Consider the following 26870-nt stretch of genomic DNA (forward strand, 5'->3'; position numbering starts at 1 on the left):
ATACATAGTTATGTTTTTATTTTTGTTTCACAATTTTAAAGAAATGGGAAAAAATACAAATGCAGCACAATACTCGTAACAACATGGGTACTACAAAAATGAAAGCTAATTAGGAAGTTTTAATACTATGAAGAATGAAACTGGCAATACTTCAGAATTGCTGATTTGACAGCTTATAATTTATGTTAAAAGCAGACAGCCTAATTTTCCAATGTTCTTTTCCTAACCCTAAAAAATAAAATAAGCCACATAAACCTCTCTTTGTATAGAAGGCTGAAGCATACAGAGTGCAAATGCCCCTTGACCACCAGCTGAATCTCATCTCACTCCCCCAATTTCATCATCATTTGGGGTATAGCTCTGGACCTTTCTCTATGTATGTACACTAAAAACTTTTTTGATGCTGTGGGTTTTCATTTACAGCTGACCTTTGAACAACATAGGTTTGAACTATGCAGGTCTACTTAAAATGTCGATTGTTTTTTTTTGGACAAATACATTACAGTAAGTGTATTTTTTTCCTTATGATTTTCTTAATATCATTTTTTCCTAGCTTACTTTATTATAGGAATACATCATATAATATATATACAAAATGTATCAACTGTTAGTGGTAAAGTTTTTGATCATTAATTAGTAAGCTATTGGTAGTTAACGTTTTTTGGGAGCTGAGAGTTTTACACAGATTTTAAACAGCAAAGGCATGGGAGGGAGGTGGAGTAGCTGCCTCTAACCTAGTTGTTCAAGGGTCAACTATACAAATGGGGGCATATTTATACTGACTTGTGGTTTTCACTTGTCAGTATTTCCTTATTGAAACGTATTTTGAGTGTTTATAGATTGCTATTATAAACACTATAAGAATATTCTTCTACAGATATCTTTGTGCACTTGTTCAAGGATTCCCACAGGACAGATTCTCAGATAAGGAACTGCTGGTTATTATTAAGTTAAATATAGACTGGACTGCCCACCACAAAAATAATACCAATTTAAATTTCTGCAAATCATGGATAATAGTCTGTTTCCCTACACCATGGCCAATGCTGTTAATGATCTTCAAAGTTTTTGCCTAATAGTAATGTTTTCATGTTTATTAGCCACTTATATTTCATCTTCTATTTATGTCCTCCTTCCCTTTTTCTAGTGTTCTGTTCTATTCTCACTGGGCTGTGGAAGGCCTTTAGTTTTGTTACATATTTTTCAGGTGCAGTCTTGGTTTTTAAAAATTCAACTAATCAAACAGTAGTTATTCACTCTGTACCATACAGTGTTGGGCTCAAACATACCTGCAAAACGTTTTTTTTTTGTTTTTTTTTTTACAATGAATAAACTTCCGTTAACAGGTATTTTTACAGTGAATGTTTTCATTTTAAAACATCAAAAATGTAGATATAATACAAGTCCCCCCCCCCCTTCTCCCTCCCTAGTTATTCTACCCGGCCAAGCCTATTCTGTTCCTCATAGGCAAAAACACTGGATAGAGGGTAAGAAAACTCAGGCTTACAGGTTTCCAGATTTCCTCCTTCTGCATTTATAGACATATATGAACAGTATATTTTCATTAGTAATGTTTTTCCCCTCTAGCTTTTAATTTTGAAAGGTTGAAACTACAAAGTCGAAAGAATGCCACAGTGGTTATCCACGAATCTCCATTTTGTACATTTACTTGATCTTTTTTGAACTGCAGACATCATAAAACCAAGTCCTAAATATTTCAGTATGTGTAGCCTAAGAATGTATTTCTATATAACCACAATATAAGTATCTAAGAAATTTAACAGACACATTATTTTTTATAAAGTCCATATTAAAGTTTCTTTTATTATCCCAACTATGACTTTTGTAATTAAAAAAAAAAAAAGGATTCAACAAAGTACACATATTGCATTTACTTCTCAGACTCTTTAGTCTCTTCTAATTTCTAATAGTCTTCCTGTTCCCCCCACCTCCTCCATCTACCAAATTCTGGTCTTAAGAATCCAAGCCTTATAGAATGTCTTATAGAAAGTCTCAGAATCTGGATTTGGTTGTTTCTTCATGATTGGATTCAGGTTAAATTTTTGGCAAGAACACTACATAGATGGTGCTATGTTTATACAATATATTTTAATACTTTATCTATTGCTCATATATAGCCAATATTTTCTTCCAATTTGTATTTCAATTTTGTTTGAAAAGGATTTCAAAAAGTTTTTCCTTCATTGCTTTTAGTTCCATGCCACATTTCTTCCAAAATTGATACCATAATATAAATATGAGCCTGTCTCTATACTCTCTATGTAGTCCTTGTAATTCCTTCTTTAACCTTAACAGTTTTAATTAAAAAAAATTAGGAATACAGTCCATTTCCTTGGCACTCAATTTGATTTCCTCACGACCCACTATGCTCTCATTTCATTTGGCTCCTTCCTTCCTTCCTTCCTTCTTTCCTTCCTTCCTTCCTTCCTTCCTTCCTTCCTTCCTTCCTTCTTTCTTTCTTTTTTCTTTCTCTTTCTCTCTCTCTCTCTTTTCTTTCTTTCAAATATTTTATTTATTTATTCATGACAGAGAGAGAGAGAGAGAGGGGGGCAGAGACACAGGCAGAGGGAGAAGCAGGCTCCATGCAGGGAGCCTGATGTGGGACTCGATCCTGGGTCTCCAGGATCACGCCCTGGGCTGAAGGTGGCACTAAACTGCTGGGCCACGGGGTCTGCCCCATTTGGCTTCTTTCTAATTAGAGTTTGGGAAAAACAAAAAACATTTAGTATATGTGCTGCTGAAGCAAGCACAAAGCAAAAAACATTTAATTTTGAATAGCTGCTTCTTTATAATTGTCAACTAACTGAAATCGAGCCAGGCATCTCAAAGTGGCTATGTGAAGAGTTAACCGTATCTGAACACAAAGGATTTAATTTAGCTATAGCAACCCCTTTTCTTCCTCTTGAGGACAGCAGTGTTAATCAGAGGTAATTACTCTGCCAAATGTTTGGGTGGAACTGATCTGCATAACTCTGTTGGGTGTGCTAGCATTGGTCACTTTGACAAAAAAAGAGCCCCAGTCCTTTACTTCACAAGAGGATGGTCTCTAAATAATTGGAAAACAATAGTGGGCCAAAAAGCCAGAACTTTAGAGGCACCTGGGTGGGTCAATTGGTTAAGTGTCTGACTCCTGATTTCAGTTCAGATCATGATCTCAGGGTTGTGAGATCGAGCCCCAAATTGGGCTCCACATGAAGCTTAAGAGTCTCTCTTTCTCCCTCTGCCCCTCCTCCACCCTCTCCATTTCCAAAAGGAAAAAAAGCACCAGAATTTCAGATTTTATATGATTCCATTCAGGTACCGTTCAAAAAAGAAGCAATGTGTTAAGGAAACATATATGGTAAACTCTAAAGAAAAGAAAGGCAATGATTAATGTGGAATTCAGGACAATGACAGGTGTGGGTATGGCGAGTAAGGAAGGAAGGCAGGTGATACTATCGTAACGGCACTTCTAACATTCATTTAAACCAAAAAATGTACTCTTCTATACCTCTGGTTTCACTATAAAGAACCAAAACTATAAGAATAAAGAAGAGCTTCTCTGAGTTATGCAATGTCATTGGGTAATTTATATATAGTAAAAGGCTCGAATTTTTTTTTTTTTTTTTTTTTAGTGGATTACCTTTCCTCAGCATGGTAAACCACTTAATTTCCCTGCAAAATACATGACTTAGAAATAAAATTCTTCTCAAGGGGATTTTATTAATGCAACATGGAAAATTTCTTCCTTTCAAACACTGTATTACTAGCATATAAAAACAAAACAGCATGCAAAAAAGATTTATAGGAAGACTCTACATTTGGAGAAAAGTGCATTGAGAAGCTTCTTCTAAGTAATATGCACACAAGAAAGTGGACTGTAGTTAGCACAGTAACTATTACTCCTCTTCACTGTTGAGAAAAACCACTTCGCCAGAGATTGAAGTGGAAAGAACTTTAGATGATGGTCCCAATTTTTCACATTTTACAGATTATGAATGGAGACTCCAAAGCAATAATTTTCAACTATTTTCTGAACAAGGAACTCAGGCTTGGGAAGGTTTTGATGCCAAGATAGATATTGCTAATGTGCACTATTGACCGTTTGATGGAAAAACAGCATTCAAAAAAAGAAACTTGGTGAATGTGGAAGTTATTCCAAAACCTTCCCTGGGATGGTCTTACTAAATAAAAATAATTCTACCACAACACTCACCCAAGGAATAGATGTAAGAACTTCTGGATTAGAATATGGAAAAAATCCAAAGTGTTATATTCCATTAGGACTACTTTCTTTATAACTCTGGAAAAGCAGTGAAACTCTGGCTAACAATTTAGACAAATACTTACATGTTTTCTTTCTGTAGCTTTTAGAGATTTGGCAGCATAGTAAAAAAGTTGTGTCCCACACAAAGCTGCCCAATACTTTGTCCACGATGCTACCTGAAAAGACACACACATGAATATACCACTACCAGCTTCTCAGTCCCTTTACTTTCTTAGTGCCATGACCTTTAGCTCCATTACAGCCACCTTAGCCTGATCTTAGAGCTGAATCACTTCTGAAATCTTTATCTCCCATATTCTTATCACTTCCATTGACTATATTCTACTACTACTTTCATTCAGATAACTATTGGTTTCATCAAAAAAATCCTACCAGTTCTTAACATCTAGCATTGCCATTGCCTCCCCATCCTGTATCCTCCTCCCTCTCCCTTCTTCGTATTTAGCCAATACCACATGGTCCAGCACTATATCTCCGTTTCCTTCCAAATACTTGAATCTCACTGTCCCTCTCTCCTGATATAAATCTAGCCCTATTTAAATCTAACCATCTGATTACTTGACACATTGTAACAGCTGAACATGGCTGGAGATATCACACAATTGTGCCAACTGATAAAATTATAACCGGCAACCTCAAATAGAAAACAACAGTACTTCATTTTTATGAAATGAAGTCACTACACTCTTTCTCTCTGAAGATAACCTCTTCATTCTTTCTCTTACGAATCATAGTACTCCGTCTCCTTAAAGTAGCGTTGCCCAGAAAAAAATAGGTGAAATCTGCCGAGGACTAACTCATCTTTCCAAACCAATTCCATCTCACTACCCGATCATAGATCCATATATACTTAGCCTTTCTTTCTGCTCCAACAGAAGAGTTAATGCTGCTTCTACCAAAGGAGAAACCCCACTCTCCTTCCATGCCCTAGATTTCTACTATCATTTCCTCAAGAAATCTGCTTTTGAAATAATTTACTCCTCTCTCCACTGCATCTTGATTTCTCTCCCTCTACTATCAGCACACAAATGAGGCTTCAGAGCACTCTCGTCTTTGAAAAATCCCTCCACTGCCCCTTCCCCTGCCCCTTCAGATAGCACCAGATTTCTCTGCTCCTGTCTACAGCATAACCTCTTGTGAGGTGTCTCTGCTTCCTGACTCTACTTCTGTATTGCCCATTTTCTCCTCAGGTTATTATCAGTTTGGCTGCTGCTGTCAAGGTCACACTGATTGCTGACATTTTTACCAAAGCCTCTGTTACCCTGGTCAACATCCTAACAATATTCAGTCAACCTCCTAACAATATTCAACATGGCTGGCTGCTATCTCCTCCCTGAAATACTTTAACTGGTACACTTCTCTGCTAATACGTCCTTTGTCGTCCTCTAGGCTTCTTCTTGCAGACCTTTATTATTATTTTTTTTAATTTTTATTTTTTTTGAAAATCTTGCAGACCTTTATAAGCCACAGAGTTCTCTTCCTGGTCCTCTTTTCTTCCCCACTAAACTGTCTTCCACAGATAATCTGTCTCACCTGCTCCCATACTTCAAATACTATCTGTATGCTAACGGCACCCAAATCTCTACATCTGGCCACCACCTCTCTGCTGAACTTGTGAACTCTACTTTTTAGAGCTAAATCAACATTTCCACTTATATGCCTAAAAAGGTCATTAAAGTGAACTTAGCCAAGACTTACCAGCCTCTCTTAAAAAAAACCTTTCCCTATTTCAGTAAATGTCCCCAACATTCATCTAGCTTAGCCCCCAACCCAGATACCGCCTTCACTTCCACTCTCTGTCAGACATCGCATCTAACACATCATCAAGCAACCCTAACCGTACTCTCTGACTTGGCCTCCTCCACCTCTGTGCCTCAGCTCCACGGGCCTCCTAACCTCCTGAACTCGAAAGCCTCACATGGTTAGCTTACCCGCTTCATTCAGATGGCAGCTCAGATGCCTCACTGTGCACCTCTCCTCACCTTCTCACTCACCATTTCATTTCCTTATTTCAAGGGCTTACTTTCTATGTATTTCACTGGAATGTCATCTGCACAAGGCGGGCACTTTGCCTCATCTTGTTTGCTGCTCTATTTCCAGCATCTGGTGCACAAAGTGTGGTAATGCCTCAACTGACACGCTACTCCTAGTTTTTACTAGCTGGCCTAGTGTAGCTTTTTGGCTGTATGCGCCTGAGGTTTACTGTAACGTAAGCAGCAAAACTGGATGCTTACATGTAGACCATTTTTACATTTTAAGAAGCCCTCATATCTTCAAAAGTGTTGTTTGGATACACGTTGAAGTTTTTATTCCAAACTAGATAAATTATACTATTATTTCAGAAAAGAAAAACGTCTTCTTTTTTTAGCAAACTGCTTCGCTGCTGCTGGGAAAGAAGAAACTTCTATGTTACACACAAAAGGCTTTCTGCTGCTTAACTTTTATCATTTTTAAAAACTATAACAATGGTTTGGAGGACACTGAATATCTGGGTTTTATTTCATGAATGGAAATAAAAGCGCATTACAGAGATTCAAATAAACAACTTAGGACTGACAAAACAAAATTGGCTGAATTCTACTTTCTAGGGTTGTAACTCTCTTCTTTATTTTTCCTAAATTTATTCCTCAAATACTTCATAGCAGCATATACTTTCAAGGTTCTCTGAGAAATGCCTTCGTGTATGAACTATATTAAGGGACAGAAAGAAGTACAGGAGCACCCTGATATACACACCCTAATGTCTGATTTAACTGAAGTCTAAATTAAGAAACATGGTGAGGCAAATGTGTATTCTAAATTATTTCAAGTATACTATGTATCTGGCTTTATTTCAATTGTTTTCATATTTTTTAGGGTCCTATAAGTTTGCATATATTTTTTAGAGCTGTGTAAAAATAAAATACAATAAGATCTTACTGTAGGCTTTTTGCCTTCTTTTAGCAAAGTTTTTCTCCTGAGAACACCTTGAATAGTAACAGCTCCTGGATATAAATGTACTGCCAAATCTTCTGATTCTGCAGAACTAGAGTAATGGAATAAAGAAAAGAACATGTAAGACCCTTTTGTGTATAGTAGTTACAAAGTAGGTACTTATATGAAATGTAATTACTCTTAATTTTAAAACTTTGTTACTGTATTAGAATTAGATGACCCTAACAATTATAAAGGCTTACTGATCTGAAATTTATAAGCTGTCACGGAAGTTTAATCAGGAAGTTATTAAAGTCAGCAGATGGTTACAAAACACACACTTTATTACATATCTGAACATGTATAATTTAGAAAGAATAGAGTAATTCACTTTAGTGAAGATTAAATTAAGGATTTAAGACTTTTTCTTCTTCTTAATGTGCCACATTTGCATTACTGCTGTAAACATTTTTTCCCATTAGAAACTTTAAGTCCTGGCAAGAAGGATGAGGATTCTTTTTGTTAAAAGTATTTAAGCATATAAAACTCAAAACAGAAAGAGCAGATGCTCAAAAAAGAAAAAGAAAACCCATGCTTAATTTAACTCTAAAATAGGTAAGAGAAGTAATATAGGCAATAACAACATATTAAAAAAATAGCATACTGCAATATATTCTAATGATATTTAAATGCTGTCAATGTGTGTTTGATTATAGCCTAACAGATCTCCAAGGAAGGAATAACTCTAAAACTGACGATTTCTTTTTCACATACCTTAAGAAAACCACCACAAAATAACCAAACATTTAAATATCTTCCCCAGCTGACTTAAGGTCCTATATTTAAAACAACAATAACTTCCATGAGTCAATTAAAACATACACACTAATAAAAAATCTGTCATTCTCTGGGGATCTGACATGATCTGCAGAATACAACAGGGAAGAAAATTGGAGTTTGCCAGTTTATCCCTTTATGATTATTTAGGTGTCTTCAAAGTGACTTAAAAACCTAGAGACCACTAGAAATTTCATGCTAGTTCTATTTATACTCAGGGAGGTTTACACAGAGATTAGACACCAAATTGATAAAAAGTTTACTTCCGAAGTTGGCTATTGTATTTGTTGTATTACGAAGTGGCTGATTCCCATTACCAAGTAGCCCCCAGCCCCACGTCAATCTAACATTCTCATTTTCTTCCACAGCTAATATGGTACAGAAAGAGACCTGGTTTAATTACATAAACCACTGAATAAAAATGAGTTTAAAAGTACAAATATTATTTATAAAATAGACTTGTCTAAGTTCAGGACCTGCAGTTTATCTGAAAAATTCTTAACAAAGATGAACTGAATGGAGACTTACTAGCAAAGTAAATACTGTGACAGTAGCCTTTGACTAGTACGTAGAATTTTGTACTGCTTATCCAAAAACTAGCAGCATTAGAGAGATCCGTGCAGTTATAAGGCCACCAAGTTGGAACTGTTTTGCAATCAGCTCAGTGAATCAGAAAGAGAAGATAAAATTTATCTCCAGATTAAATCTTGGAAAGAAAACTTTCCTAGGTATTTTTTTTTTTTTTTTAGTTTTTAAACCATTTAGTTGAGAAAGAACAGAGATACTGTGAGATCACACCCATTTAGCCAATCACCAACACCAGAGGGGAGTTCTGTGACCCCTGAATGCAGGGGGATTGTACCTGCTGGCCTTCATGTGGCTTCGATAGCCATTTCGTGCCACTCGTGTCACCGGGCCGAGAGAATGGTATAATCTGTTCCTGTTGGATTCCATTATAAATCGTATATATTACATATGCTTTTATTCACACAATCATCAATACCTAGAACAATATAATAATTTCTTCCTGTAATATAACTTTTAAATCCTACAAAAGGATAGTTTGTGGTTGCTCCTCTTTTTTTTAAGCATGCAGTATAGATTTAAAAAAAGATGTTTTCTTTGACTACTGACTGAAAATACAGGTGTTAGTATATACTATACATTTTATATATGTTTGCTTTCACAAATCTGCTAAAATAATTTGAGTTATTTATAACCAGTACTATCAAAACCTGGAAAATACTTCAAAAATCCTTTTGTTTCTATTCCAGTTCTTGGATTCCAGTTTAAAAATGATATCTGGGTTTATATAAATAACTCATTTTTATTATATGTCCCTATGAAGACACCTAAAAGCAATGTGGGCTGTAAACTTAAAATTAATGTGGCCTAAACACCTATATCTTCCTCTCTATTCTTTATGTTAAATCCAAGAAAATTAATAAAAGAGATAAGCTGAGTAATAAAGGTATTATTTTATTTCCACATCAAATGAAATAAATGATAAAGCCAATAAAGGATAGACATACTTTGAGTTAATATTTATCCAAAATGGCATGTAATTACTTAACAAAGGAAATAAACACACACAAAGATACACCAACACTTCTTTGTCTGGGAAAAGCCAAAGCAGCACTGTTGATAAATGTTATTTAAAGCAAAAAGCATTATTTTAGCAACTTAAGCAGCAACATATTTGATGTCTCTGTAGGAAATAAGGACAGAGAGTGATGTTTAACATTCAGAGAACTATTTTCAAATTCACTTTCTATAAGCAGTATTTTAAAAATCCTAGTTCTTTATTTACTTTTTATTATTACATGTCTGAATCTTGCTGGGAAGTATTAATTTGCTCTCAAAATGTTCCAAGACCCACAGATTTAAACTTGGCACAAGTACAGATTTTTTTTTAGCTGCAAATGTCTGTAAAGCAAAACATATGTCGTAAAAGAAATATATTGTTTTGAGATGTGAAGGTAACACCGTTAAATACTGTCTTCACAAGTAACCTGCTGGGATGAGGACAGATTACTGAACATGATACCATCCTGGTTACTCACTTATAACTCATGCAAACTGAGAAACAATTTTTTTCATCAATTTTTTTTTTAATCTAAAGATTACAATACACTCCATAATCAACATATAATGTTCTTCCTGGAGGGAAAGAACTAAAATCACTTGTACAGACAGCACGCCAGAGCCAACTCTTGTGTTTTTCTCATTTTAGGCAAACCCTAATAAAGAGACTGAATGTAAAGGTTGGAAGAGAAATAATATGCAAAAACAAGTTGTTAAGGGCCCCCCAAAACAAAGACGACTTGGGAACACTGACAAGTAGAGTAGAAAAGCTCAAGACTAATATGAAATGCTTTGTTTATAAATAAATTTTTAATCACATAATGGAGAGAAACCTTCATGAAGTTTCTTTTTTTTTTTTTTTTTAATTTTTATTTATTTATGATAGTCACACAGAGAGAGAGAGAGAGAGGCAGAGACACAGGCAGAGGGAGAAGCAGGCTCCATGCACTGGGAGCCCGATGTGGGATTCGATCCCGGGTCTCCAGGATCGCGCCCTGGGCCAAAGGCAGGCGCCAAACCGCTGCGCCACCCAGGGATCCCCTCCTTCATGAAGTTTCATCAAGAACAAGAATATAACTTTCCAATTAAACCGCATGAAATTAACCAATTCCAATATAGTTTACATATAGTTAATAAAATTGTTTTCTACTAAAAAGTCGCTGATACAGAGTTAGGTTAATTATTTTCGACTTTATCAATTTTAATATAGCACTCAAAATTGAATCTAAATGACACTCTGCTGCTTAGAAACTTAGGTTGCTCAGTTTATATACAAAAAATAGCAATTATTTTCGCAAGAGTCAAGCATCCTGTAAATATGAAAATGGAAGAACTGAAATGGTCAAAGACAAAAAGTCCAAATAGATGTTTAGTAAATAAATTATTTTCACTGTTTGGCTACATTTTTAAGGAGATCTTACATTGGAAGATCAAGATAGCATGATATTTGCTGTTGACACATGACAACTTTTAAAGCTTACAGTAATAAAGAAAGGAGAAGGGAGCATGATTTACAGTATTTCATTATAAAATCTGTGTGCTCTGTTAGTGACAATTTAAATTCAAACATCAAACTGCTTTACTTATAGTATAATTTAGAATTTACTAAGTCATTTTGCCCTTGACAAGATAGCAGAGAATGAAAATTAGAACATTTTACCAAATGCCTTAAAATTACTTAAATGAATCAGAATTTAAGGAAATAATTTCACTTTAAACACATAAGTAGGTAAATTGACTATGAGTGATTATTGCTGTTTTAAAATTATAATTTTAAAGGTACTAAAATTCAAATACATGTGTCAAGTCACCAAATAAACATGTTTATTAGCTAAGACTTAAATATTAACTTCTAATTTCTGCCACCAGTTAGAAGCTTATAAATAGTCCCTTACAGATATGTGACAAATAATATCTGTTAAAATGTGTATGATCATATCTTTTAAGAAAGACAAACTAAGCTTGAAGCAGTTCAAATGGACAATTCTTCTTACCTTTCAAAAGCAGGCCATGAGGTCTCTTCACTTAGTTCAGAACCATCACTGCTACCTAAAATCAAAAGTTATTCTATTTTTTAAACATCAGAATTACAGTTTAAATTTCATATTTAAAAAATAAATTAATTGTACTTATAAAATGACAGTCATATTATTTGTGAGTGAGCATCCACATATTAATTCTTCATTCTAGTATTAATGCTGCTAGGCTCATTTTGCAATATGTTGGAATCTGGTTGACAAGACTACTTAAAATAACAAAACAGCATAAAACATTTTTGTAGGGGTACTTATAGCTTAGATTTGTTATGTTAATAAACTATTTTCTACCATCAGACAATGTACATAGTTGCAAAATTTTTCAATATTTCAAAATTTTCTCAAAATTTAAGACCAAAATAATTGTGAAATTCTTAGAGGTTCATGCTATACTTCTTTCCCTTTGTATTCCTTTTAAAACTCATTATTACCCTAAGGATAAAAAGCTTAATGAAATTTAATTTTTGCCTTCAGAGGCAAGGTAGAAGAGGATGGAATCTCTACATTAAAAAAAAAATCGTACTGTAACAATCTAAAAACTTTCTCTTTGGCCAAAATCAAAGTTAAAATATAAAATTTTAAGTTAGCTAAAGAAAAACCAAGGGGAATAAATTTCGAGAGTCCAAAAGAGATTACAGGGATTTAAAAGCTATCTTAGGGACACTCGGTGGCTCAGTGGTTTAGCGCCTGCCTTTGGCCCAGGGCGTGATCCTGGAGTCCCGGGATCCTGCATCGGGCTCCCTGCCTGGAGCCTGCTTCTCCTTCTGCCTATGTCTCTGCCTCTTTCTCTCTGTGTCTCTCATGAATAAATAAAAATAAAATCTTTAGGAAAAAAAAAAGCTATTTTAAGGATAATTCTGGCTCTCAATAAAACTGATAATTAATATGTCACTTATGTATCAAGTTGAACTATCAGACTTTCATACCAGTATCCGTATGAGACACAAACTCCAATTCCAAAAAAAGTATGCATTATATGTGATGGATTAATACCTTGTCTACATATTTAGGGTGGCACTAGCTATATACACTATCCTTGGAAGAACTGAATAATAGTAACTGAAGAAATTTTCTGGTTCTGTGGTTTAGATGAGAAACTGGAAGTATTCTGGTAGTGGTGGTAGGGTCTTGCTATCTTTTGATTTGTAGCATTTTGTGGTAAACACAAAATTTAATAATTAGTATGACTTACTTGTAGAAAATATAAGTTTTTCTAGAAGGATGAAACTCAAGAGAGAATATACTTCTCTTAGCTAAGACCACTTAGGTTATCTAAGATGTCTGTACCACATTAGAAGATGTTAGAGGCCACTGTCCCAAGCACTGGTTAATTTCTCTGTATTATCTTCTCAAAATCTCTATGGTATAGATTAATATTGTATGTTAAAGTTATGGCTAAGGAAAAAACCCTTTTGTGATTAAAAACTGTGTGCATGTGTGAAACATCTATCATTTATGGTTATAGATTTACTTTCTTTCCAGAATATATAGCTTTAAAACAAAAACTGTGCAAGGTAGTAGTTATGGCTAATGTTCTAATTTAAAAACAAGATTGTAAAAATCTATATTGTTTACCCACTTAACCTTAGAATAAAAAAAAATACAAAGGCAAAGATTAAAATAGTCTCTTCCTTTTCTCTTTTTAAAGTTTTTTTTTTTTTTAAGTAAATTCTACATCCAACATGGGGCTCAAACTCACAACCCCCAGATCAAGAGTTGCATACTTTACCAACTGAGTCAGCCAGGCATCCCTAAAATAGTTTCCTCCTGTTCTAAAATAAAGGCCTCCAAACTAGGACACTAATTGTAACTGAATGAAGTAATTATCTTGTGAAAATCAAAGAAACATCAATGGAAAGTTAAAGCCACAGAAAAACTAAAGAATTATCACCATAAAATGATGGGGAAATGTCAAATATTACTTGAGAACTGTAACTTTAAAAATTATTATTTTTTGGTTTAAGTTACATGCCAGATTCCATAGTATGATAAATTTTTAATGGGAAAAAAGTTCTTTCTTTCTCTTTTGCAAAATTACTATTATCTTTTAGGTTGAGGTTGATATTTGCATACAGATAGCTTATAGCATTAATGAAGTATTAATGAGGTATTTGAGGTGCCCAACTTGTCTTCTATTTTGTGAATTTTATCATCATTTAATTGTTTGCATTTATCAAAAGGGGAACTTTGGAATTAAAAAACTGTTGAATGGTGCTGGAAAACTCTAAATCAGTTTTGTTTAGAGGGCTTGGAATTCTAAAGGGTTAAGGAGGTCATTATGTTTAAGAAAATGAACTCCTCGGATTTCTTTCTATTGACTCTTCATCAATATTGAGATGATCCTATTAACAATAAATAGGCTTAGCCCTTGAGCAACTGGGCACTTAATCAGAGAGGAAGGGATTTTCTTCCTTTCTTCCTTTTTAAAAATAAAAAAAAGTATTGAAAGATTTTTCTAACAATCAAGAGAAATAATGCTATCTAAAAGATTCAGAAAATAAAGTAGTTTAGGAAGTAAAAACAAATTTTTCTTAACAACCTCACATCATTTTTCACTATGATTTTTTTCTGGTCCCCTTCATCTCTATTTCCTGGCCTCTCATTCTCCAATCTACTCCAATGGCTCCACTTCCACTATTCTATGAAGCAACTCTTACCAAGGTCACCAATGACTGCTATCTTGCCAAATGCACTGATCAATTCCCATTCTCATCTTTTCTATTTCTTGCATTTGACAGTGATACACTATATACTTCCCTCTTCCTGGAGATACTTCCTCTCCTGGGCTTTTGTGATACCACATCCTGATTCTTATTCCTATTTCACTGATCACTCCTTCATATTTCCTTCAATGGCTCATCTTAAAAAAAAAAAAAATACTAGAGACACCTGGGCTCAGGCAGAGTGCTTGAGATTCTCTCTCCTTCTCCCTCTGTCTCTCCTGCTTGTGCTCTCTCTAAAATAAATAAATCTTAAAAAAATAAAAATAAAAATAATTTAATCAGACCTCTAAATGTTACTATGTCTTCTCTTATTTATTTACACTCTCTCCCTTGGTGACCTCAACCAATCCCATGGCTTGAAATACTATAAATATGCTAACTCCTATATTTAATATCTACAGACCTACAGAACCCTTTGAGCTCAAGAGTAATATATTCAGTTACCCATCTGATAACTCCATGTGGACTGAACATGTCCAAAATAGGATTCCTAATTCCTCAAACCCAGTCATCCTTCACAAATACCTTATCATTTATAAATGATTGCTCTTCTGGTCTTCTCTATCATGGTAATAGTACCATCATCTAAATAGCTGGTGAATCCAAAAAACTGGGAGTATACCAATTCTTCCCCCTTCCTCATTCCTAAAGACTGCATGAGGTAATCAGTTCATCCAGCCCATCTCCTTTTTCCTCCATTCCTTAAATGTATCCCCTGCTGGAGTCAAAACCATCAAGCAGTTTTTAAAACACCATAATTTATTAACTTCAGTAGCTACAAGTAAGATGATCCTGTATCTAACTGCTACTTTGCTTTTATCAAGTTTTATCTATGTATTTGGGTTAATGACTTTTTTTCCAGCGGAGTTTTATTAAAAATTCCAGTTTACATAAACTGGAATCCTCTCAGAGAAGTATTTCTCACCTATTGATATTCCACTAGAAAGAGTAGAACTTTCAGCTTGGCCTCGAGATGGTGCATGGGGCTCCATGACGCTATCATCTAACAGATGCCTTGGCCCTGCATTTGGGAATGTTGCACTCTTAAACTCTGCTGTGTTCATTTTATGAATGAAGCTGGAAAAAGAGAAATAGGTTTAATATCTTTTATTAATGTTGGTATAATTCAGGTAATTCAAGATATAAAATATATTCATAAAGATTCAAGACAGAAGATTTAGCTTCTATCCTGAATGGACTTCTGAACTCTCACAGTAATAAAGAAACAGATTTTACCATGAAGGCCACAAATTAAGTTTAGGGAAAATATTTTAGGAAACCAGGCCAGGCCATATCTTATGTAATAGGTATCTTAATTTCATCTTGAGTTGTAGGTCCATGAAAAAATTGTTTTCACATTCACTTTTGGAAAGCAGCTATTAAATTTTCACAAAAATCATAGCAAAAGTGAACTATGGGCCCCATTTTGAGTTAACAATCTTGCAAAGGTAATGATGTTAAACAAAAAATCAGTTTCCTTTTCTTTATATTTAGGAATAAAAGGAGTAATTTTTATAGACCTTAATTTATGGTGACTTATTTTGATTAAGACAAACAATGACTGTTTTGAAATAAAGGCTGTAATTTAAAAGGAAAATAGCATATAGCTTTCCTGATTTTATGATGATACTCTGTATAGTTAATACATCTCCCCCAAATATAAAGGCACTGTTGGGAGAAACTTATTTCCAAATTAAGGTAAAGGAAGAACTAAATGCTTTTAGGCAAACAAGATATTTTACTGAATCAGGAGAAAACAATTGCTATACAAATAAAACTACGCAAGGACACTATTTTCTGTTTAACCAATAAAATATATAGAAAATAAATCCAGCTATAAAAACTTAAAAATTTGAAAGACAAAATGAAAGATGCTGACTTATAACCCAAGCTATGGCACTTCCTGTGTCCATGTGGAATCAGGTTCCGGGGGGATGGCGGTGTCTGTGGCAACAAGGCTCCTTCAGCTGCCACACTTTTTCTTCCACTTTGTGGAGATGCTCCTACTTCAGGACCTAGAGGTTAAATGCAAAAAAGTGTGAGAGAGAGAGAGAGAGAGAGAGAGAAATTTTCAAATGGTTTCAAAAGACTGCTGTCTTTTTAATCCTTTGATAAAAAATACAAAACATTTTAAATTTTAAGATGACAATATTTTAATTCTATTTAATTGACTGAACATTAAAATATTTTCTGAGTCTTACACACAAAAGCTGTTAATTTCTTTTTTTTAATTTTACATGCTTTTATTTTTTTAAGTATTTTTTTAAATTTATTTATTCAGAGAGAGAGAGAGACTGAGAGGCAGAGACACAGGCAGAAGGAGAAGTGGGCTGCATGCAGGGAGCCTGACGCGGGACTCGATCCCCAGTCTCCATGATCAGACCCCGGTCTGCAGGCAGCGCTAAACCGCTGCGCCACCGGGGGTGCCCAAAAGCAGCTGTTAATTTCTATCTTTTTTTTTTTTTAATTTTTATTTATTTATGATAGTCACAGAGAGAGAGAGAGGCGCAGAGACACAGGCAGAGGGAGAAGCAGGCTCCATGCACCGGGAGCCCGATGTGGGATTCGATCCCGAGTCTCCAGGATCGCGCCCTGGGCCAAAGGCAGGCGCCAAACCGCTGCGCCACCCAGGGATCCCTGTTAATTTCTATCTTATAGCATTAAGAGGCAGTATTAGTATTTGCCTTTTTCTTTTTTTTTTTTTAAGATTTATTTATTTATTTATGATAGAGAGAGAAAGAGAGAGAGAGAGGCAGAGACACAGGAGGATGGAGAAGCAGGCTCCATGCCGGGAGCCCGACGTGGGACTCGATCCCCGGACTCCAGGGTCGCGCCCTGGGCCAAAGGCAGGCGCTAAACCGCTGAGCCACCCAGGGATCCCCAGTATTTGCCTTTTTTATAGAGGAAGCAGAATTAGAAGAGATGGGCTCAGGATATCATATCACAGATAAAGCCCGGACTAATCACTCAGGTCTCTAAATCCCCCTTCAGTGCTCATTTAAGTTTACACACTTCTCTTAGTTTCAACCTCTTAGAGGAAGGATGTGTATGGCAGGTCAAGCATTGAAGTTGGAATTTCAATCTACGTTGACACTGTTCCGACTTATGGGAATTAAAAAACCAGAACTTGAAGAGTACACAGATTTGCAGAAGATCACTTTAACAATGCAAACAAAAGCAAAGTTAAGAGATTTAGACTGCCATGTTTTTCTCTGCTTATAATCCTCTCCTGCAAGATATGGTCATGGCTTGTCCCCTTGCTTCTTCCACATCTTATTGGATGGGCATCTACCTACAGGATATGCAATATTATGAAGCTTGATGCCCAAGTCTGCATTTGAAATTTTTAAAAAGGTACTTATTAATAATCTCTTAAGTAATGAACAATTCTCTCCAATTTTATATTTTTAATTATGTGTGGTATACATTTATTACCCCATTATAATGTGACAGGTCTATTACGGGACTATGACTATTTTTTAAATATTTTCAGTCCTTGAAACATTATATGGTCTTATTCATTTGGGGAATATAAAAATTAGTGAAAGGGAATAAAGAGAAAGGAGAGAAAATGAGTGAAAATACCAGTGAGGGTGACAAAACATGAGAGACACCTAACTCTGGGAAATGAACAAGGGGTAGTGGAAGGGGAGGTGGGCGGGGGGTTGGGATGACTGGGTGATGGTCACTGAGGGGGGCACTTGGGATGAGCACTGGGTATTATGCTAAATGTTGGCAAACTGAACTCCAATAAAAATAATTAAAAAAAAAAAAGATGACACCGCCAAAAAAAAAAAAAAAAAAGAAAAAATTCAGTCCTTGGCCCAGTATTAGAGTGAAATTTCCAAAGAGTTAAGTTACTAAAACTGACTTCCATAATTATTCAAATTAGTAAAATTTTCCACTGAGACCACAGGAAATTTTAATGTAATCAACCTTCATTAACTAGGACAGTATATTCTTAATAAAAAAGAACAGTTATTCATAAGCACTTACTTTTTTTTTGGTTTGCTGTATCTATTTGCCTTGATTAGTTGGCTTGTTTGTATGTTACTACAAACTCCAAATAACTTTTTAATTAAAAAACAAAAAAACCCAAGCAAATAAGTGATCTAGTTTAATACCAAAAATAAATTCTTGCATGCATAATAAAAAGTGCTAAGTATTTATTTATTTATTTTGAATCATATTCTGTCCTATTTAGGTTATCTGATTTATTATTTGGTAATCAAAAAAAACTACACACTAACCTACTAAATCTTCTCTTGAAGCAGCAGATCGTGGTGTGCTTGTCCCTGGTTCTATCTTTAACGAAAGCCTGAATTTTAAAAAGAAACAAAACACATAAAATGATTAATATTTGACAATATTAAAATTATGTATTTCCTCACCAAAAAATTAAGCATTTTAATAAAATAATCTCAGCTGTGTATTTGTCTTCAAGAGCAATCTTCAACAGTAAAGCTCTTATCTCTTTTATACAAAGCACATCTTATGGTTATTCTAGGAAATATTAGAGAGAGGAAAAAACATTAAAGTCCATATTTAGAAACAGAAAAATCTCCCCAAACTACCCCAATGATGCCAAATGGTTCAACACATTTAAAGATATTGGATTTGTGACTTTTAAAAAGCGATTTAATTTGAGGTTATATCGGTACCGGACACTTGAATTCAGGAATTTTCATGTATATTACTAAATGTGTTACACAAATTACTTCTAGAATCTGTACTGGATGGACTAATGGCTTCTGCAATACTAAAAATTTTTAAAACATCCCAAAAAATAACCAATTCAACTTCTTAAAAGAAAGATCTTCAATATTAAAAAGGTTGTTTGCAAAATTCCTGGTAAATCCCTGTCCTAAGTCAAAGTTTATTAGCTGGTATTTAAGTTCCATTTAGGATAATATATCCAGTTTTGAGTTCCACAGCAAAAAGAGATTATGACTCCTATCAGTGGAAACTATTTCAGGAAATAGGATAATAAAGCAGGTGTAGAACTTTGGTATGGTCCACAAAGTCTATTATTACTATTAGTCTAAATATAAATTTTTTTAAAAAGCATTCTACCAATTGGAGTTTTTAAATGAAATTGCACACTACATGTGATACTCATCATGATAAATCTTATTATAGGTTCTCAACTTATTATTTCCACGATAACCTCAGAGGGAATTATATACTATTATATTCCAATTATTTGACAGTGTAAACTGCAGTACAGAACAGTACTTAACCAGAACTCTCTGCTCTTTCTCTTTTCTTTCTGTTTCAAGTAAACAGAGCAGTTTACTTGAATTATATGGGCTATAGGTTATGCTTAATTCATTCATTTGATAAATAAGTTACTGAACACCTGTTTTGTGCTGGGCACTGTGCTCTTTGCACTGGAATATACAGAGACCAAAGCAGACATAGTATCCCTGCACTTCTGAAGCTCACGGCTTATTATGCGGAGGACACAAAAGTAAACAAAATAACTATGATTTCCTAATACAGAACTGGCAACACAAAGGAACAGAATATAAGCTACGGGTGAATCACACTGCTGTCTGCAGTATAAAAGGCAGAAGCATCTTTTTTTTTTTTAAATATATTTTTTTAATTTTTATTTATTTATGATAGTCACAGAGAGAGAGAGAGAGGCACAGAGACACAGGCAGAGGGAGAAGCAGGCTCCATGCACCGGGAGCCCGACGTGGGACTCGATCCCGGGTCTCCAGGATCGCGCCCTGGGCCAAAGGCAGGCGCCAAACCGCTGCGCCACCCAGGGATCCCCAAGGCAGAAGCATCTTAAAGAACAGCAGTGAAGTCAGAGGTAAGTTGCCTATGTCATCATCAAAACACCATATAGTAACAGTGATGCTGCTTCACTGAGAAAAGATACTCTGTTCAGTATCAAAATGAAGGAACTCTGAAAGATCTTCATCCTGATTAAAAACATGCATTAATTTGTAGTATCTATACTGATTGCCTATATAGACAAAATTGCCAAAAACAGAGGCCTTTGAATAAACAAAAGGTGTAATTTTTATTTAAATCTCTCATCATAAAACTTTTAAAAATAATTAAATAATTAAATAAATTTAAATAATTAAAATACATTGAATTAGTAGGTTCATACAACAAAACTGCATCTTTAAAAACTATCTTCTTCAGTTTGCCATCTAATGTCCCAATACCATCAAGCGACTTGTTCCCCCAAGCAAAAACACTGTTTCCCACATTAATCTTCTGATCACTCCATCCCCTGGAATATTTTTCCTTACCCTTTATGTGGAGGTATCTCCTACTCACCTGTTAAGATTAATAAGCCTCAGGTGACACTGTCTCCTGAAGCTGTTCATGTTTTTTTTTCCCAGTTGAAGCTGAATTAGTTCTCCCCCCACCCCCATCTACGCTCCCATAGCATCCTGGACATATCTCTATTAATGTTTGAACTGCTTTGTAATCGTCTGTTTTGTGGATGTGTTTTGTATTAGACTGAGCTTCTTAAGGGCAAGAACAAGATTTTGTTTGTAATCCTGGCAACTAGCACAGTAACTCACCTAGAGCAAAAGCTTAATAAATATGTTAAAGTGAATATAATGGGAAGGCTATTCTGGTTTTAGCTACTCATGAAAACAAAGATCAGTATAATAACATCAGCTTTCCTACCAAAATGAAGGTATCTTAGGTTAGTTTACAGTTAAAATTATTTAATGGCTTAATTGGCTACTATATCCTTCTAACAAAATAAAAATTAGCTTACATAAACATCTTTACTTTCATCACAGTCAATAAAAATTTACCATCCTCTATAACTTTGCAACAATTTCTTAGGCTTCACTCCTATTGAATAGTTTAGCTTCTTTTAAATCCAACAAGTGTGAGCCAGATGCAGAAATTCTGAATAACTATATAACCATATTTTGAGTTTTAAGATAATCTTCTATACCTCATTGGACAAAACATGAGCGCTTTGCGCCATGCCAGTGATTAGAACTAAGAAGAGATAGTGGTAAGAAGATACAGACCATCAAACTCATGAAGCTCACAACCTAGGGCGACAACAGATTTATGAAAACACTGCAGCCTTGAAAAGCTGATCCACTGATGTCATACATTTCTCAAATGAAAACTTTTGTTTTATAAAATAAAAATTGATATTAGAAATATAAAAGTGGCAATATTATGGTGTAGGAAAAGAGACGGTAATAAAGGTGTTTTTAAACATTAATAAACTTTGATACATTTAAATATATATGTTATCTAGAGCTTTAATCCTTGAAGAAAAGTTATTTCTAATTATTTTCCAGAATTACTAGCCTTTTATTGGTACTCTTTTCTTCAAAAATTGTTGAAACTTATGGAACAAGAAAGTTGATGATCACTATTGTATAAGAAAATTTTACCTAATATATATTTTTAATTATTATTTCTTAAAGATTTTATTTATTTGAGAGAGAGAGAGCATGAGCGGGGGAGAGAGGCAAATGAAGAGGGAGAAGCAGACTCCCTGCTGAGCAGGGAGCCTGACATGGGACTCAATTCCAGGACCTCAGGATCATGACCTGAGCCAAAGGCAGATGCTTAAACTGACTGAACCACCCACGTGCCCCTATATAATGTATTAATAATTAAAAATAGCCTAGTCTCTCAGTTTGATAAGTGTTTAAAGTAAGTATGTATAAGTATGGCCTTTTATTAGAAAAAATATTTCTGAAAGACACAAAGTTAAATGTGAAACCTTGGGAATAATTGGCATAATAAAGCTAAGCAGCTGAGTGAAGTAAGTCAGTCGGAGAAGGACAAACATTATATGTTCTCATTCATTTGGGGAATATAAATAATAGTGAAAGGGAATAGAAGGGAAGGGAGAAGAAATGTGTGGGAAATATCAGAAAGGGAGACAGAACGTAAAGACTGCTAACTCTGGGAAACGAACTAGGGGTGGTAGAAGGGGAGGAGGGCGGGGGGTGGGAGTGAATGGGTGACGGACACTGGGGGTTATTCTGTATGTTAGTAAATTGAACACCAATAAAATAAAAAAATAATAAAATAAAATAAAATAAATAAAATAAAATAAAGCTAAGCAAAACTTTATTTGAAATTAACAAATGAAGTCACAAGAAGCATCAGAAGCCTCAAGAGAAATACATAAGCTCTTTATCCTCTCATCTTTTGAAAAAATCCCCAGCAGTATACCACTGAAAATAGAAAGGGTTATTAACATTTAAAAGTCCTTCCCACATTGGGGCAGTATTGTGGATGTTAAGGAGAAGGAAATGGACAGCTGTATTTTATTCTATTTTTTTAAAAGATTTTATTTATTTATTCATGAGAGACACAGAGAGAGAGAGGCAGAGACACAGGCAGAGGGAGAAGCAAGCTCCATGCACAGAGCTCAATGTAGGACTTGATCCCAGAACTCCAGGATCACACTCTAAGCTGAAGGCAGGCGCTTAGCCACTGAGCTACTCAGGCGTCCCTGGACAGCTGTATCTTTTTTTTTTTTTTTTATTAAAGATTTTACTTATTTATTCATCACACACACACACACACACACACACACACACACAGGCAGAAACACAGGCAGAGAGAGAGAAGCAGGACTCCATGCAGGGAGCCTGATGTGGGACTCGATCCCAGGACCCCAGGATCAGGCCCTGGGCTGAAGGCAGCGCTAAACTGCTGAGCCACCCGGGCTGCCCTGGACAGCTGTATCTTAAAAGTGATTTTTAAAATATTTAATAAAGTACTTGCTATAATATAGATAATGGTAAGTATGGTGCTAGACACATCTCTCACCTAGAGGTAAGAAGGTTCAATATTTGCTCAATCCAAAAAAAACAATTAAAAAGAAATTCAAAGATTTGTCAAAAATTACCAAAAGGAGTAAATTTTCCGATTTGTAGAGTTTCATTAGTTTTTCAATCTATTAAAAGACAAATTTCTATAAAGATATCATGCTTGAATATAGAGAGAAAGGAAGAAATTTAAACTGGAACTATCAAACATTAGCTCTTAACAAAATTTGAGAAAAGTGAAATACTTTTAAACAGAAGAACAGATGAGGTTATTTGTATACTGTTTCAATCCTATCAAGTGATTAAAAATAACTACATACAAAAATAAATACATATAAGTACTTTTACCACTGTAAACATATACCTGGATTAGACATTTGTATGATACGATGTAAAATTCAGATGTTTAAACACAAAGGCATGAAAGGGTAGAAGACAGGACAAAGTTAAATAAACCATTTTTGAAGATCCAACCTACTTGTAATTATCATCCTCCACAAACTTCTGTAGTTCTTCTATATACTGAACGGAGTTCAGATATTTTTGAACATGAGGCAACATGGGGATATCTAGGCAAAATGTAATAAATAATTATCTGACAAAGTATATCTTAACTAGAATTTTAAAAGTTAGAGAAAAATATACTTTAAGAAAAGTTTAGGCTGCAGGCACCAATATTTAAATGAACTCTAGAAAGACATTATTGAGACAGATTTTATTTAATGTAAAACTGATGGCAACTTAAAAAATCACAGTTGCATGATGTTTGTATAGATTTTTTTTGTATAGTTTTTTAATTGGAGTTCATGTTTGTATAGATTAAAACAAACAAACATACTCTGGTTTCTCTTCAGATCATATTAAAAAAATTAAACAGCACAATTTATAAAATCCCACATATTTGATAAATTTCCTTCCACACATAAACTTTAAGGAAATTTTTGAGTTTTTTTTTAAGTATACATGCACATAAATTAGCTTTAAGACAAATCTATTTAAATAAATCAGACAATAAGTTGCTTAAGTATTTTAAAAGTATATCCCAATAAATAAGGGTATCTTTATTCCCTGTCAAACTGAAGGCATGCAAACATTATAAAACATTAAAAAAAAAAAAACAACAAAAAACCCCAATCCACCCTTTTTCTCATCATCTGGGCTTGTGTAAGCTGTTTGTACATATGTGTTTCCATACAATACCTCTTGAGCAAAAAATTAGTTATTTATTCAATATGGAATTCAGGAAAGCTAGTCAACTGTTACAAGGATCATAGGTCTAGGCTCCTTCCCTAACTGAAAAACAGAAGAACTATTTACATAATAAACCAAGGATATCAAACGAGATGAAGATAATGGAAAATCATCTTATAAATTATGTTAGCAAAGTTGCTGCAAAAGAAAAAACTTAAAATTTTAAATATGAAATACTACTTAAAGCAGGATCTCAAACAGGATGCTAAATATTAAACAGTGAAATTAAACAATCATTATTTTCCTTTATATTAGGATGCTGTTCTCTGCTATGCAAAAAAATGGCTATCAAAACAGGTAAATGAATCAACAGAATCACAGCATAATGTAATGGTGTAGTATTAGTCCCCAGAAACATACCATATTCACAGGACTGCTGTAAATCAGAGATTATTCGAAGGATGTTATTCATCAAATTTGATCTTTGCTCATTTTCTAAAATGCTGCCAGTTGATGGGTATGCTGAATCAATGTATGTTAAATCTGACAAATAGATACCTGAAAGAAAATGAGATAAATCAGTGTTTTTACTTATAGCTTGGAGAGGATGAGAAAATGAAGAAGAGAGAAAAAAAAACAAACAAAACAAAACCTTGTTTATAGCTATACTTTAATATATGCTGTATTCAGGACTGTTGTTATTTAATAACACCACAGTCTTGTTAAAACATAACCACTGAGGCCTAGATTTGCATGCATTTGGGTCAGACATGTAAACAGTATGTTTTTGTGAATGACCTCTTATGATGCCATTTTGTTTTTATGTATTTATATTTTAAAGTTTTTTATCATCTATTTATCATCTCTACACCCGACGTGGGGCTCAAACTCATGACCCTAAGATCAAGAGTTGCATGCTCTACCAACTGAGCCAGCCAGGCATCCTGATTAGCCTTCTGTTTCCATGGCATTAGACATGAAGTGTTTGTATACGGTCTTGTTTTGAAGATTGACAGTTGGATTTCTGAAACAGTGCATGTAACTACAAACTGAAGCTAACTCTTCCTCCTGCACCTTGATCCCGCTGCCCCATTTCTCTTTATGAACAGAAATAACATAACTTCCAAAATAATTTGGTCCTATCAGTTCTAGATATTCAAGGCCACTTATTTAAAAATATCTCCTGAGAGTTTATTATGCACATGTAAAGTATGTAAGACAACTACAGTTAAAGAGAAAAATATACTTTCTTTTTACCTCATTACTCTATATTCACAAACTCTCAGGAAAACCACAACTGATGTACCACATACTCTGCCTGCCAAAAAAGCCCTATGTTTTCTTTTTCTCATGCTATTTCTTTCATCTTGACTGTTTCTGAGACTCATCTCTGCCTATCTCGATTATATTTTATATCCAGGTCAGTGTCAACTGTTCTTTAGTTTTCTCATAGATTCCAAGAAAGGAATTTAGAAACCATTTAGTCTAACCTCCTCTTTATTTATAGACAAAGAATCTGAGGTCCACAGATATGAAAGGATTGTTTTAATGCCATGTGAACTATTAGTAACAGAGCTGGAACTCAGGGTATACAACAAGTATACACTCAGTTTCTCTACTACATGTTGTTAAAAATTCATACAACATCTATAATACCATTCACTTGGTAATTTTTTATGACTTTATAATCTATTAAGTCATCTATCATAAACAGTTCCTTTTCTTTAGAGACTCTCAACTTCTTTGTAATGACTTCAAATATCTTTAGCTTAGCTTCTTTCCTTTCCTTCAATCTCAGAGGAAGAAAAGTCCCTTTTTCCTTTCCAAATCTACATTGTGACTTTGAATGTAATCGCAATGGTCTTTGCAGTTGTTGCCTCCACTGTCACTCACCAACCCCCCGCCCCCCATGGGCTCCTTTCCCAGAGCAAATGTATATACTTATACACTGCCTCTCTCAAAAGAAACAAAATCAAGGTGACCCTTCCTTCAAATCTGATACCTCCTCCAGATAGGAACCTCGTTCCTCTCCCTATAATAAACACCTTGAAAGAGATACACAGACTAGTCCACATAACTTATTTTATTCTTCATCTCTTTGGAATGAAATATTTGACACATAGAAAAGTTTACATGTGTAAAGAAATTGAGACTTTGAAATAGGCAAAAAAGATTACAGGTGTCCTGTCTCCAGCTATCCTTCTGGAGCATTTGCAACTCTGTAGGTTGCTGAAAAGTAGTAATAATACAAATTCTTGTCCATAAATATGCCAATGACTTATGTTCAGTAAATGTAACTAACACTCTATAGATGTTGACCAAGTTTTGCAACTATGTGTAAATTAATTTCAGTATTCTGTAGTGTTTATACAGTATGTGTGGGACTTTGAATTCTCCCTTGAAATGGTTGCAATATCTTCCTAGCTCCCTTATAAATTTAATGATTATAAAACCTTGACATGTATTCATTTTGTATTTGTGAGAACCATGATAAAACCTTGACATG

General features: G+C 34.6%; 1 protein-coding gene across 9 annotated transcripts in view; it reads right to left on the reverse strand.

The window, feature by feature from the left end:
* Positions 1–26870, reverse strand: part of RALGPS2 (Ral GEF with PH domain and SH3 binding motif 2) — a 158438-nt gene that overhangs the window by 15434 nt on the left and 116134 nt on the right. For 8 of the 9 annotated variants that reach the window (XM_038542383.1, XM_038542381.1, XM_038542386.1 and 5 more), the window contains 9 exons: positions 24785–24922; positions 23652–23742; positions 18632–18699; positions 16261–16396; positions 15307–15458; positions 11617–11671; positions 8901–8978; positions 7208–7313; positions 4351–4443 (listed from right to left, as the gene is read on the reverse strand). In XM_038542383.1, coding sequence (XP_038398311.1) covers positions 4351–4443; positions 7208–7313; positions 8901–8978; positions 11617–11671; positions 15307–15458; positions 16261–16396; positions 18632–18699; positions 23652–23742; positions 24785–24922 — 917 coding nt within the window. The remainder of the gene's footprint in view (positions 1–4350; positions 4444–7207; positions 7314–8900; positions 8979–11616; positions 11672–15306; positions 15459–16260; positions 16397–18631; positions 18700–23651; positions 23743–24784; positions 24923–26870) is intronic. The other variant, XM_038542387.1, reaches the window with a different exon arrangement.

Source organism: Canis lupus, chromosome 7 (genome assembly GCF_011100685.1).
Source record: "Canis lupus familiaris isolate Mischka breed German Shepherd chromosome 7, alternate assembly UU_Cfam_GSD_1.0, whole genome shotgun sequence".
NCBI lineage: Eukaryota > Metazoa > Chordata > Mammalia > Carnivora > Canidae > Canis > Canis lupus.